This window comes from Rhipicephalus microplus, chromosome 6 (assembly GCF_043290135.1).
Source record: "Rhipicephalus microplus isolate Deutch F79 chromosome 6, USDA_Rmic, whole genome shotgun sequence".
NCBI lineage: Eukaryota > Metazoa > Arthropoda > Arachnida > Ixodida > Ixodidae > Rhipicephalus > Rhipicephalus microplus.
Window position 1 is genome coordinate 198,563,816 of NC_134705.1, and position 14,022 is coordinate 198,577,837.

The 14,022-nt window shown below is 50.1% G+C and overlaps 1 protein-coding gene across 2 annotated transcripts in view; it reads left to right on the top strand.

Annotated features, from left to right (window-relative positions):
* Positions 1–3,942: 3,942 nt before the first annotated feature.
* The window catches only part of Rtnl1 (reticulon), a 35,144-nt gene continuing 25,064 nt past the window's right edge, over positions 3,943–14,022 (top strand). Inside the window, exons 1-2 of one of the 2 annotated variants that reach the window (XM_037418255.2) lie at positions 3,943–4,750; positions 12,454–12,489. In XM_037418255.2, the coding sequence (XP_037274152.2) occupies positions 4,147–4,750; positions 12,454–12,489 (640 nt within the window). In that variant the 5' untranslated portion in view covers positions 3,943–4,146. The remainder of the gene's footprint in view (positions 4,751–12,453; positions 12,490–14,022) is intronic. The other variant, XM_037418256.2, reaches the window with a different exon arrangement.

Genomic DNA, 14,022 nt, shown 5'->3' on the forward strand with positions numbered 1-14,022 from the left:
GCACGTAAACTCGGCTGTACCCAATGTCCTCAAAACAAGGTTGATGTCTTTCGTTTATTAGTTGAACACCAGTGCTAAGTCCTCAGCTACGGTGACACGATTGTTTACATTGTGCATATTGTGTGTGTGTGTTTTGCTTCTAGTGAATGGCGAACAGCTTTGCCCTAAAGAACACTTCACTGTAGCATAGCATGGGTGCATTCTGATAGTTAGCACCTTGTAAAAATTGTACAGGATGGTTGCTACACTCGGGCACGTCTTTAATTTATGTCCGCTTGTGTGGATTTTTTTTTTTTTGCTTCGCCATGGTACTTACTTTATTCCATGTGGCTGTTCTTGTTTTATGCAGGTTTACTTATGGAACTCTTTTTCCATGCTTAGTTTTATTAATCTCTCTTGAAACTTTCAGGCAAATGACTTGTGGGCAGCAATGTTGCTTTCAGTCGGTGCAGGGTAGTCGTCAGTCTTCAATGCGGAAGCGTGCGCATGCATTTGTCATATGGTAAGGTACCTAGCAGTGAAGTAGTTGCTGTCCGACACGGCCCCTATTTTACCATCCAGCCAAAGGTTTGGTTCGAACGCCGGTGAGGATGGCATGTCTGAAGTTGTCAGAAGCTTGTCTTTGCGACTGGATGCCGTATTCCCTCTCCACCACCTTATGCACAAAAACTAGGTGTGGCAACGAATCACAGGCAGCCAGCCATCTTCACGGGCTGTCTCCAGCTCCGAGTTATTCCAGCCAAAAGGTCTCGGCTCTTGGCGGATCCCGTCGTTTCAGCTTGAGATAGTCCCGAATTGTGCTCCCATGCCGCCACAGCGCTTTTTCTTTTTTCAAAGGAGGTAGTGGTGCAGCGCGGCTGTCCCAGAGAGCCTCGAATGCCGTTGGCTCTAGATGCAACAGGAGGAGGTTGCTTTGCGGCGCCCCTCAATTTTCCCCGCCGGTCAGGTGACATAGCACCGTATAGGCACGCTGTTCTTCGTTCTCTCGCGCATTTTGTGGGATGTGCGTGTTTGTACAGAAAAAAAAAAAAAAACGAGATGCAGCAGCTTAGAAGCAAATGCACCTTTAGATCTGCACAATCAACTCGTTGGTTACCTAGATTTCCCCAGAGCGTAAAAAGCAGCAGCAGTGTAGAAGTAAGCGTGGCAGCACCTCTTTACACCTTGTTCAAACCCGTGATGCAGTGGAGCCAGCGTCGTTCTCCCTAACCTCGATGACGCCGGGATGCCAAGAGAACTGTTGCGTGCGCTCGTTTAACTGCCAGGCGTGGCTAGCGCGTCATCTCCAGCCTTCGGTTTCATTTTTACTTAGTCGTCGTTCCATAACGAGATCTCAATGTTGCGCAGAGCTTTCGATTGGGACGCAAGCTAGTCGACTAGAGATGCCCCGCAGCTCGTCCTGGCACTTGTAACTGACATGGTGTGTGTGGTTGTTGTTGTCTCCTTCTGTGACGAAACTGGGCGAGTTTTCATTGCCGATCTGTGTTTGCGCCGTGCAGGGTTTGGCCACTGGGCTTTGATGCCCGCATGCCTGCTTCGTGTGTAAGTGTTCACATTTAGACACCACCCCCCTCCGTTTAGGAGAGGCGGAACCGGAAGACGTGACCTCGTTTGGATGATTAGGAAAGAGAAGACTTTTTCTTAGACTTTTGCGGCGGTCTGTGCAGGCACAGGAGATGCAATTTTTCGTCACGGCGGTTCGCGTGACAACTCCTGCACGCGACATCATCCTGCCTCTTGAGGAGCCATTGGAAGCAGAGCGATGGCCTCTCTGTAGTTTTCAGACAAAGCGATGTAGCAGCAGAGTTGAGCAATTTGTCTAGACACACTGCACTTACACACAAACACACATACACAAAATGTGTTGGCCAGACCGGTATGTGCTGGTCGTCATTTACAGTGAGGACTTTAGGATGAGGGAAAAGTGCAAAAGGATGTTATAAATATATACATAAGGTTACTCACACAATATATGTATATAAAATGAAGATATTGACAACAAGATTGGTGTGAAGTAGAAGCATTTGTAAACTCTGTACATTCAACTGTGTCTGTTTTGAAAGCATGGTCTTTAAAAAGAAATTAAAAAAAAACTGCAACGTGCTGGTGGCACACAGTGGCCCTCAACCATAGGTGTTAGGCTCCTGAATCTGGTGCTGGCACGACTGTTCTGATATATTTTGTCTGTGGTTCTCATGCCCTCGTGGACATTGCTGCTAATAAACTCATCTGTGATGCAAAGAGAGAAAAAAGAAAAAAAAGTACAGCAGAAAATGTTGTTTCAGTTCTTTCGGTGAGAACAACACTGACCGATGCATCTTATAGTATATACCACCTATGTGGCTTCAAGCAGCATATCTACGAATGTTCTGGTAAGATGGTTTTCAACGTGCCAGCAAAGGTGCCCATTGGAATCCACCACCTCTTCTGCTTTATTTGGCTCACGTCAATAACTGAGTACACTGCCATTGCAAGCTTAATTTGATTTCAGATGAACATTGGTTGACTATGTGAATTAGTGCAGCATTTAGATGATTTCATTATATATGCCAATTTTATTGTTGCATGAATTAGTGCAACATTTATTTGGTAATTTCATTATAAGCTTGGTTGAGCGTACCGTGCACATCTAGCTTCTATGTCATGTTCAATGTAAACGTGTGTGTAGTTACTGAATGGTTCAGGAAATTGCCATTTTAGGTGGATTTAAAGCTTGTTGCTTTTACTGTAGGCGTGCCCATGGTTCCCCCTTCGAGGAGAAGGGGGCGAAAGTTCATCCCCCCTTCTCAAGTCGATGTGCAGGGCACACTGCGTCCCCCTCGCCCCTCCGCTAGCGGCCGTCTATCTGCCCTGGGCCACCTACCGTGACATATAGCGTCATACTACAGTGCCCTAGGTCGCTCTAGTCATACTCCGCGGTACAGACCCATTTAATGGCGGCATTCAGAGCCGCTAAATCGTGGCAGCAGGGCGCTCGCGGCGTCATGAGATCTGACAAAATGGCCGAAACATTTGCCCGAGACCATAAGGTCAGTTGACGGGTGTTACCAGAACTGGTGACGTGTTCGTTTTACTTTTTATTTGGGGAAGTGCACGGGGCGATAAAATGTCTAGAAAAAACATCCATGGACAGTAAACTAATTTGCAAGATTTTTTCACGTTTTCATTTTGAACCAAACTACACTGTAACCTAACTAAAAGCATGCCGCCGCCATGAGCAGATCGAGCGCACTGCCTTTCCGTTGAATGATTTTGCCCTTCGGCTCTAATTTTCATATCATCAACACGTTCCACAGATACAGTTTTCGAATGTCTGAAATAAATTATGTGATTATAAGCGAAATCTGCTGATGGCAAGGAGCTAGAATGTAGCAGGTTGAACCAACGACTGCCTTTTTCAGGTTGCTACCTCGGTGTCATTTCATATCTAGATCCCATCGTACTGTCATATTTTGCCTTAATTACTTGGATAGCAGAGATATCGCCCTCCCGACTCTCTGGCAAGAACAATTGTTGAAACGTAAAGCCATTCGATTCTAGCTGCTACAGTGCATGCACAAATTAACACTTCGAAGCGTGCGCGCTCATTCAGTGAGTATGTATATTTTTTCTTTCGGCCGTTCTCGCGCATTTGACATTTGCATTGCGCTTCCCGTAGACGAGAGGTGGCTTCCCGTTCTAACAGGCGTCCAGAAAGCTTGCAAACACCGCGTGTATTTTTTTTTTGCTTGTTTCGTTTTGTGGCGCTTACTTTGAAAGCGCGTTTTTTTGTTTAGTTTGGTCAGCACAAACTACAGTAAACAATTCAATACCTGAGACAAACTCTGTGTGAGAAATTTGTTGTTTTGTTTGGCGAAAAAAGATACTAAGAAAATTATGCGAGCGGGTCTAAAACGTTACGACGCGTCCTACCTCATTGTTTGACGGGGCCCATTGTGCGTTTTGACAACTGGCGCTTCGGGCGCGCCAGCGGCGTGCGTTCTCGTCTCCGCGAATGAGTCACACTCCACCAACTCCACTACGCGCCGCCGCTGGCTCTCTGACTACGCTAGCAGACGACAGCACTCTGACGGGCCCTTCCTACCGGTGCGGACTTCGACAGCTTCTCCGCGTAGTGCTCTGCCCAGCAGCTGCTCACTCACCGCAATGGATGATATCTGGAGCTCGTACGCGAAAGACACCGGCGACGATTCGCCCAACGCGCAGAAGAAGCCTCTCGTCTCCGAATCCGTGAATGCGCTGAGCGAAGACCTCGCCCAGTTCGCTACCGGCAGTGCGGTGACAGATGCGGCTCGGAGCTCCGCTTCTTCAGCCTCCCACGGCGGCGATGCGGTCTCTACGTCCAAGGATAAGCACGATCAGCTAGATCTTCTTTCAGATTTCCAGCCGAACGCCGTCACGGCGAGCTCCGCTGCGGACACTGGCACCGCGCCGCCGGCATACGGCGATTTATTACATGACGCATCGCCTGGCGAAGGGGCTCCGCCGTTGAAGCCTAGCGCGCCGCCAGCGCCCGAGAAGGTCGCGCCAGCGGTGGCCGAGCCCGATTTAGAACCCCGTCCTGAGCCGAAAAACCCGCCTCCGCCCAAGCGGACAGCGCCGGAGGAGTCGTTACCCGTAGCGGACGTTAAGCCTACGCCCGTCGCATCGTCTACGAGTACTAGGCCTAAAACAGCCGAAATGCAGCGAGAAGCGACTTCGACCACGAGTTTTTCGAAGAACAGGCCGTCGTGTTGCATCTTTTCGCCAGGTGAGTGAGTCGAACGCACGCCACATTACGCTGCACTACCGTCGTTCCGTCATGTCGCCGCCGCCGCCGATGTGCCGCCCCGATTGAGCAATCACATCGATGAGTTTTGACGCGCAGAGCACGATCGAAATCAAAACAAACCGCCTTCTTTTTCTTTCCTTCTTTTTTAAAGCACCCGGCATGTCCAGCAGTTGCGTGGATTCACGCAAAGCATGTCAATGGTGCTTGTGGAAAGTGCGTCACCGCACGCCCTGCTTCATGAGATGCGGAACTTGATACGGAAAACCGGTTATTCGGTGCTGCTGTTGCAATGATGCGCGTTGTTGTTGTTGGTGTGTGGGCCTGCTTTTGTATTTGTGTTTTCTTAACAGAAAACTAACAGTTGCATGGGCTCGCAAAAAAAAAAAATGCATGCATGCATCAATTACCGGACTACGTCGGACCATTGACGTAGATTTATTCTAACATCTATCAGAGGTCGCAAGAGGCTGCTTTTCAAAACATCAATCAAGACGGGTGTAGTTGTAATGGCGCTACGGCCGAGCGGTCTCGCCGACAACGCGTTTCGCCGAAGGCGACTCTACTGAATGGTCGCGGGTTCGAATCTCGATCGCGACGCATTCGAACTGACCATGGGTGCTCGCTTTCTTCGCATCCGTGGTCCAAAGTAATGCTAAAACAACTTGTGAGCTCGCGTAAAATGTGCGCGTGGGATTTTTTCCATGCGTCGCTGTACGTGAAGTTCGCTACAGCTTGAAACATTTCCCACCGGTCTCCTTCCTTTTTTATTTTTCTTCTTCCGTGCAGCGCGAAGGTTACGTAAATAGCGAAACACGACTCGGTCGTCGGCGCCTTGAATTCCGCGTTTCCTCGTGGAGGTCAGACGAAGAGGCCGACCGAGTTCAAGTTCACCGCCCTCCCCCACCAGAGGAATGAGGAAAAAGAAATATATAAGGGAAAGAAGTGTATATGATATTGAGGTCTAGCCGAGATGTTTTTTACAGTGCCTTTAGATCCAGGTAGTACCATTTCTAGAAAACCGTTACATCGGCTGGAAAACTAATCGTGAAATCTAATTATGAGTTATTAAAATAAATAAAGGAAGTGGCTATATATATATATATATATATATATATATATATATATATATATATATATATATATATTGTTGCGGGTTCGCGGCTATGCAGCTATGCGGGCGGTGCGAAGAAGAAGACGACGACGTTTTTGGGCTGTTCGAAATACACAACGGCTGCCATCTTGACTGCTGGAGTACTTTTCTACTCTAAAGTAGTAAATACATTCGCAACATTTTGGTGGTGGCGCTGGGTACGACGCAAGACGGAACTTCGAAGCGGACGTGTTCTCGACTGCCCGACCATGGCAACAGAAACCAATTCTGCCGCTCCTGTTTCAGCCGCGACTCCGGCGCAGCCTGTACAGCCGGTCGTATTGACGCAACCGCGCGACCCTGGCAACTTCTGCGGCACCGACCATGTTGACGTTGACGACTGGATTCCGAAGTTCGAGCGGTTTGCAGCAGTGTACCGGTGGGACCCTACGATGATGCTCGCCAACGTTGGCTTCTATCTCTGCGGAACAGCTGGCGCGTGGTTCGAGGCTCATGAAGCGGACATAACCAGCTGGGATACTTGCAAACAGAAGCTTCGTGACCTGTTTGGTAAGGCCGTCGGACGCCAGCGGGCCGCTTCTAAAGAACTCTCTGGTCGGGCACAAACTACGACCGAATCATATGTCACCTACATCCTTGACGTTCTCGCCCTTTGCCATCGTGCCGACCCCAACATGTCCGAGGAAGACAAAGTAAGCCATTTACTTAAAGGCATTGCAGATGATGCTTTTAACATACTGGTTTCCAAAGACTGTTCCACCATTGATGACATCATCAAAGAGTGCCGCCGATTCGAAGAGCTGAAGAGTCGCCGGGTCGCCAAGAATTTCTTGCGACTTCCGAACACGGCCGCTACGTCATCTTGCGAGGACCTTCAGCCGCCATGCAGTCAACCACATAACAACGAAAGTGTGGTTCGCATCGTTCGTAGAGAAATCGAGGCCGCGTCTCCGTCTTTTCTGACCCGCCCATCTGATGATCGACCAACGATCTCGTTGATCCAACAGGTCGTGAGAGAGGAGCTGGCAAACGTTGGGCTGCAGCCTGTGTGTTCGTTGACGGAACCTCGGGTCAGTACCATAGCGCCTTCTCCTGCACCAGAAAGATTCCGCCGCTATCGTGATCCTGCTCAGTGGAGGACACAGGACGACAAGCCTATATGTTTTCATTGTCATGGTGTAGGACACATCTCCCGCTACTGTCGTTTCCGCACGTATCCACCTCGGTCGTTTCCTGGCTATCGACGTGACGACAACCACCGGCCCCTGCAGTACAGCGCTCGTGACGATGGACCGTACAATGGCACTCCTGCGACACCAGTCCGCCGGTCCAGCCGTTCGCCGTCCCCGCATGACCGTCGCTCCAGGTCACCTCAGCACCGCCGCTATTCGTCGCCCCACCCTAGTGGACGCCCTTCTTCGGAAAACTGAGCAATGCAGCTCCCGGAGGTGACGCTGCATTGGACTCCCGACCTGAAAACCCTCTGCTGACCTTGACTACGGACAAGAACCTGCTTGATGTAGAAGTGGATGGCCTTCCTGTTACTGCCCTTATTGACACCGGCGCACATATTTCAATTCTGAGCTCTGACCTCCGTGCACGATTAAACAAGGTCCTTACGCCGCCAGAGTCCCTATTTGTACGTGTCGCTAGTGGAGCGACCCCGGCTGTGCTCGGAATGTGCACCGCGCGTGTGAGATTCGCCGACCGCCAGACGTCCGTTCTATTCCATGTTCTCGCTCACTGTCCACATGACGTCATCCTTGGACTCGATTTTTTGTCCGACCACTCCGCTGTAATTGACTGCTCAGCCGGCGTCGTGCAACTTGACTTGCCTGCGGCCACCGAAGAGTCGAAGATGGTACAGAACAAGCTTTCGTGCGCTGAGTTTGTTCGCCTCCCACCCCAAGCCCTAAGTTGTGTCACAGTTGAACCATATCCCAGTGTTCCGGATGGGGATTACGTGGTCTTTCCCTCTCCCGGTGTTTTATTGGCCCGCAACGTTTCCTCCCCATACACCATATTAACTGTCACAGCGAACAAGACGTGCCTTCCTCTTCTGAACTTCGGACTCAGCCCTCAAATCCTACCACAAGGCATTGTTCTCGCCACTCTTTCACCGTCACACGAGTGCCAGATCTCATCAGTGTCACGTGAACTGGCCACAGTCGCCTCGCCGAACCCGCATAGCACCGACGCAGCCAAATCTACACGGCTCAACAATGTAACTAAGATGATTGCCTCAGACCTCTTGCCGTCTCAGGTCAAAGACCTCACTGATCTTCTCACGAGCTATTCGGACATATTTGACTTTGACGGTAGGCCCATAAGTCAAACATCGCAAGTCAAACATCGCATTAATACCGGTGATGCAGCTCCAATTCACAGGCGTCCCTATCGAGTGTCACCATCAGAACGCCAAGTTATCCAACAGGAGGTGAATAAGATGCTCACAAAAGGCATCATAGAGCCCTCATCGAGTCCGTGGGCGTCCCCTGTAGTCTTAGTTAAAAAGAAGGACAATACCTGGCGTTTCTGCGTGGACTATCGGCATTTAAACAAGGTCACCAAAAGGGATGTCTACCCGCTTCCTCGTATTGATGATGCCCTGGACTGCCTTCATGGCGCAACCTATTTTTCTTCGATAGACTTACGCTCCGGTTACTGGCAGATCGCCGTGGACGACCTCGACCGGGAGAAGACCGCCTTTGTAACGCCTGACGGTCTCTACCAATTCAAGGTAATGCCGTTTGGCTTGTGCAATGCGCCGGCAACGTTCGAGCGGATGATGGACACGCTTTTGCGCAGCTTTAAATGGTCTATCTGCCTGTGTTATCTGGACGACGTGATTGTGTTTGCCCCAACCTTTAAGTCTCACCTCGAGCGCCTTTCCTCAATTCTTTCAGTATTTCGAGAGGCTGGGCTCCAACTTAATTCCTCGAAATGCCATTTTGGGCATCGCCAAGTTACTATTCTAGGGCATCTCGTTGACTCCTCCGGCATCCGCCCCGATCCCGACAAAGTCCGAGCTGTCCTGGATTTTCCTGTACCGACTTGTGTCAAGGACGTTCGAAGTTTTGTGGGCCTATGCTCATATTTCCGACGATTTGTCAGAAACTTCGCAGAGGTCGCACGCCCCCTCACTGATCTTTTGAAGAAAGATGTACCATTTGAGTGGGGTCCTGATCAAGGCACGGCCTTTTCCCAGCTCATAACACTTCTGACCACGCCACCGATTCTCGCCCACTTCGACCCGTCTGCTCCAACCGAGGTCCGCACTGATGCTAGTGGCTACGGTATTGGCGCGGTTTTAGCCCAGCGTCAATCCGGTCACGATCGAGTTCTTGCGTATGCCAGCCGGCTCCTTTCTCCTGCCGAACGCAATTACTCTATTACGGAACGCGAGTGCCTGGCGCTTGTATGGGCAGTTGGTAAATTCCGCCCCTATTTATATGGCCGGCCTTTCACAGTTACCACTGACCATCACGCTCTATGCTGGCTTTCAGCCCTCAAAGATCCAACGGGGCGCCTTGCTCGTTGGGCTCTGCGCCTCCAGGAATTCACATACACAGTGGTTTACAAGTCTGGCCGTTTACACCAAGACGCCGACTGCCTCTCTCGGTACCCCGTTGACGCTCCAGATCTAGTAACCGACGACGCGTCCATCTGTATTTCCTCGCTCTCTGCTTTCGGCAACATGGGATGTGAGCAACGGCGTGACGCGTCCCTACGCGAGCTAATCGACCGCCTGAACACAGGCTGTACAGACAGTTCGCTTCGCATGTTCGTTGTCATAGACGGCATTTTATACCGCCGCAACATGCACCATGTGGGAAACGAACTACTACTCGTAATACCCACTCATTTGCACTCGACCGTACTTCAGCAACTACATGATGTACCAACGGCTGGCCACCTTGGTGTTGCCAGAACGTACGACCGTGTCCGCCGACGCTTTTTCTGGCCCGGCCTCTACCGTTCTGTACAACGTTATGTTAGGTCTTGTGAGTCGTGCCAACGCCGCAAAAGGCCAGCGCTACACCCCGCCGGGCTCCTTCAACCGATCGACGTACCTGCCGAGCCTTTCTATCGTGTCGGCCTCGACCTGCTGGGCCCTTTCCCTCTTTCTACCGACGGTAACAGGTGGGTCGCCGTCGCCATAGATTACTCGACCCGTTTCGCAATTACGAGACCTCTTCCAAGCAGCTGCGCTACAGATGTCGCCGACTTTTTGATTCAAGACGTCATCTTACATCATGGTGCTCCTCGTCAACTGGTCACCGATCGCGGTCGCTACTTTTTATCTAAGGTAATTGACGATCTACTTCGTTCTTGTGCAACCAAGCACAAGCTTACGACGGCCTACCATCCTCAAACAAACGGCCTCACAGAACGTCTGAATCGCACACTCACTGACATGCTCGCCATGTACGTGTCGACGGATCATCGTGACTGGGACATTGCGCTACCCTTTGTCACTTTCGCTTACAATAGCTCACGCCACGACACTGCTGGATATTCTCCCTTTTACCTTTTGTATGGAAGAGACCCGACATTGCCGTTCGACACGCTTGTACCCAACCCTACCGACCTGTCCACAGCATATGCTCGCCGCGCTATTAGCACCGCGGAGAAAGCCCGTCAGATTGCCCACCAGCGCCTTTCGGACTCGCAGCTCCGTCAGAAACGTAGCTATGACAGCCACCATCGGGACGTCCACTTTAGTCCAGGTGACCTCGTTCTTCTGTGGACTCCGTCGCGACATGTTGGTCTGGCTGAAAAGCTTCTACCCAAGTATTCCGGACCTTATCGTGTGCTACGGCAGGTAACTGATGTTACCTATGAAATAGCACCTCTAAACCCTTCGATACCTTCCACATCTTCCGACATCGTCCACGTCGCTCGCCTCAAGCCGTACATCTCGTCCAACACCTGCTAACAAGCGCCGGGTCGGCGCTTTTCGCCGCCGGAGGTCGATGTTGCGGGTTCGCGGCTATGCAGCTATGCGGGCGGTGCGAAGAAGAAGACGACGACGTTTTTGGGCTGTTCGAAATACACAACGGCTGCCATCTTGACTGCTGGAGTACTTTTCTACTCTAAAGTAGTAAATACATTCGCAACAATATATATATATATATATATATTAATGAGATCTAACAGACTGTAATGCCAAGGAATAATGTACAGGGGAAGTTATTAGAACCAATGGAAGTAAATGAGAAGAAAGAAAAGTGGATTCTTAGACGCAATATTAATGAAAACTGAAGGACGACGATGCCAGAAAAAGTCGAAGGTCGCAGGTTCGTTCACTACGGAAAGTTATTTTTTCGTCCGTTTGCCGCCGACAGTGGACACAACTGAGGTGAACATAATTAACGCCCGCAGTTAATTTACGTATTTGTTTTTCTGAATTTGATGCCAGCTTCGTCCCGTTTTTTTCTGGAACGTAAACCGGTTGTCCGAAGCCATTGGCGGAAAGTGTGATTGTTCGTCCTTTCGAATCCGTTTCAATTAACCGAATGGTTTGTTTGGCTCTAATTGGCTTTGTCTAACAAAGAAAAGAGTCGCTCCGAGAAATTCCCATTGTGTTTATTTGATGGCCTACGTAGTAAATGCAACTCGATCGCAGTGAGGTAGCACACAATTAAGTACATACTGGCCTTATTTCCTTGCTTCTCCATGGTCCCTAGATGATACGTCGACTGCCTCAGCAAGCAGCAGACATGTTGGAACGCGGCTGCTCCAACCAGTAATGTCTTCTAGAAAATTTCTAGGAGGCGAAGCCCCCGATGTGGCATGTTGGAAGCAGTAGCCATGTTAACACGTTCGGGGAAAAGTCATTGACCTCCTCTTCTGGGTACACTACTCGGGGCAGGGAACGTGATCTGCTGTCCATTATTCTGGTGCCCCCCTCCGGAATGCCGCTCAGACGGGGTGGTACTATCTTCTATCCGCGAGAAAGGCTGGACGGGGGGCATTATGGAAGCTGGATACCACGTGGTTCTGCAGAAGCAGTCCTGTACCACAGTCCAGCGCACAGGCGGATTGAAATGAAAGGGGGGGGGAGGGGAGGGGCTAATGTTATAGTGCCACATCTTTAGCAAGGTCTTTTTGGGAGGAATTTTTTTTGTCAGTCTGACGGTCTCTGACCTGTAGCCATTGGCCATTGTTTGATGTGGAGGGGGGGGGGGGCAGCTTTGCTTCACAAATGGAGGAGGTACCTCCTGCGAACTCCTAGGCTTGTACCGTTTATAGTGCCCTGAACTTTACATGTTACGCAGTGATGTAGTTGTGAGTCAATTAAGCATATATCTGTGTGTGTGTGCGTATTTTCTGTTGTTACTGCCCGTTCTCGTTAATATTGTGTCCAACAAAACGAGCCCTCACATTTTACGCTTTCCTCCATAATTAGCACCCCGTAACTTTTTTTGCACGAACCTCGATCTTAACAGACTAATCTAATGGTAGTCATTGGTGGTGACCTCACGTGTCTGTTTGTATTTCCTCGTCTTGAATAACGTGCACGTGGTGTCGTTGACCTCCCTAACATCGCTGTAATAACACTTTGCAGGATCCGGCTGGAGTTCGGCATGTCTGCATCCTTGCGGTAAGCATACGGTGTGAATGCGTGTGCATGGTGTGGTGCTGTAGCCCAATTATAGTTAAACGCGTTGTTTTTAACCGAATGAATCTGGTGCTGCCATCATGTCTGAACAAGCAGGTGAAGCCGCTAGAGCGTAATGGGTCAGTCCTGTGTTGCGTTGCTGACCCCTTGCAAGGCCGTGGGTTCGATTCCAGGTTTGACACCTCGTGACGTGTTACCGTTGTCACCCGAGCACACTTACGGTCTGCATCGAACCTTCATATCGCTTTAGTTGATTGATTGATTTGTGGGGTTTAACGTCCCAAAACCACCATATGATTATGAGAGACGCCGTAGTGGAGGGCTCCGGAAATTTCGGCCACCTGGGGTTCTTTAACGTGCACCCAAATCTGAGTACACGGGCCTACAACACTTCCGCCTCCATCGGAAATGCAGCCGCCGCAGCCGGGATTCGATCCCGTGACCTGCGGGTCAGCAGCCGAGTACCTTGGCCGCTAAACCACCGCGGCGGGGCTGTATTGATATCTATCTGCACGTTAAAGAACATTGGGCGTTCCTGAATTTCGTGGAGGAACCTCCGACACTCTAGGGTGTGCCTCGTAATCGCATATCGTGGCTTTGACGCGCAAAGGATAGAATTAGCTTCAGCTGCCATTAGTGACACAATGGTGGTCAAGTTGAAAAGAATTTTATTTTAGCGCGATATAAGGTGCCTGCACTCCAAAAAATCCAAAAAAAAAAAGAACTTTGATACAGATGTCAGCTTGTGCCTCCAATCGCACGGTACACTTTCCACCGCAATCGAGCCCATCGGTATTGCATACATTGCACAAGCGACTGAACAGGGCATTAACCGTCCGTTCGTTGTGAAATCTGTTGTGTGGGATTCGAACCTGCTACCGATGCATTTCCTTGTCAGCGTTATGCAAGTATGTGATATAGTTATACGTAAGGGAGCTTTGTAGTGCTTGCGGTGGTTCGATGTCGTTTAAGAAATGGCTTGAACACGCGTTTGTAGCACTTCGCTTCGCAGTTTGTGTGGGATTCGAACCCGGTGCCAACTTCTTTCCAGGCGTTTGTTATGCAAAGAGCTTCGTAGAGAGATGGTATTTTACGCCATGAAAAATGGCCCAGACAGGAAGAAAAACGAGGTAGCTCCAGGCGTTTTTTTTTTGTTGTTTTTTCAACAACCAGGGAGCGCTACACGCGTAAAATTAAACGTGCAACTCGCTAACGCACCGGATCGAGCTTCTTCCAACGCGCCGTAATGGAGATGTGCGTGACGATATCTTCTCTCTTTCTCCGCATCACGTAGCGGCAGCGCGTATGCAATTCCGTACGAAAAAGGAAACAAACAAACAAAAAAAGAGCAAATCGGCACCACGCGAAACCTCTGTGCCGGCTGGGCCGACGACAGTCTCGTTCACAAAGCGTGAAATTTGGCGTGGTGGACGGCAGTTTTGCGTGCATCCCAGCCCTGTCACGACTCGCCCGTGCCTTGGGGTGCCTAGTTCTCGTTTCGTGTCCAACAATACG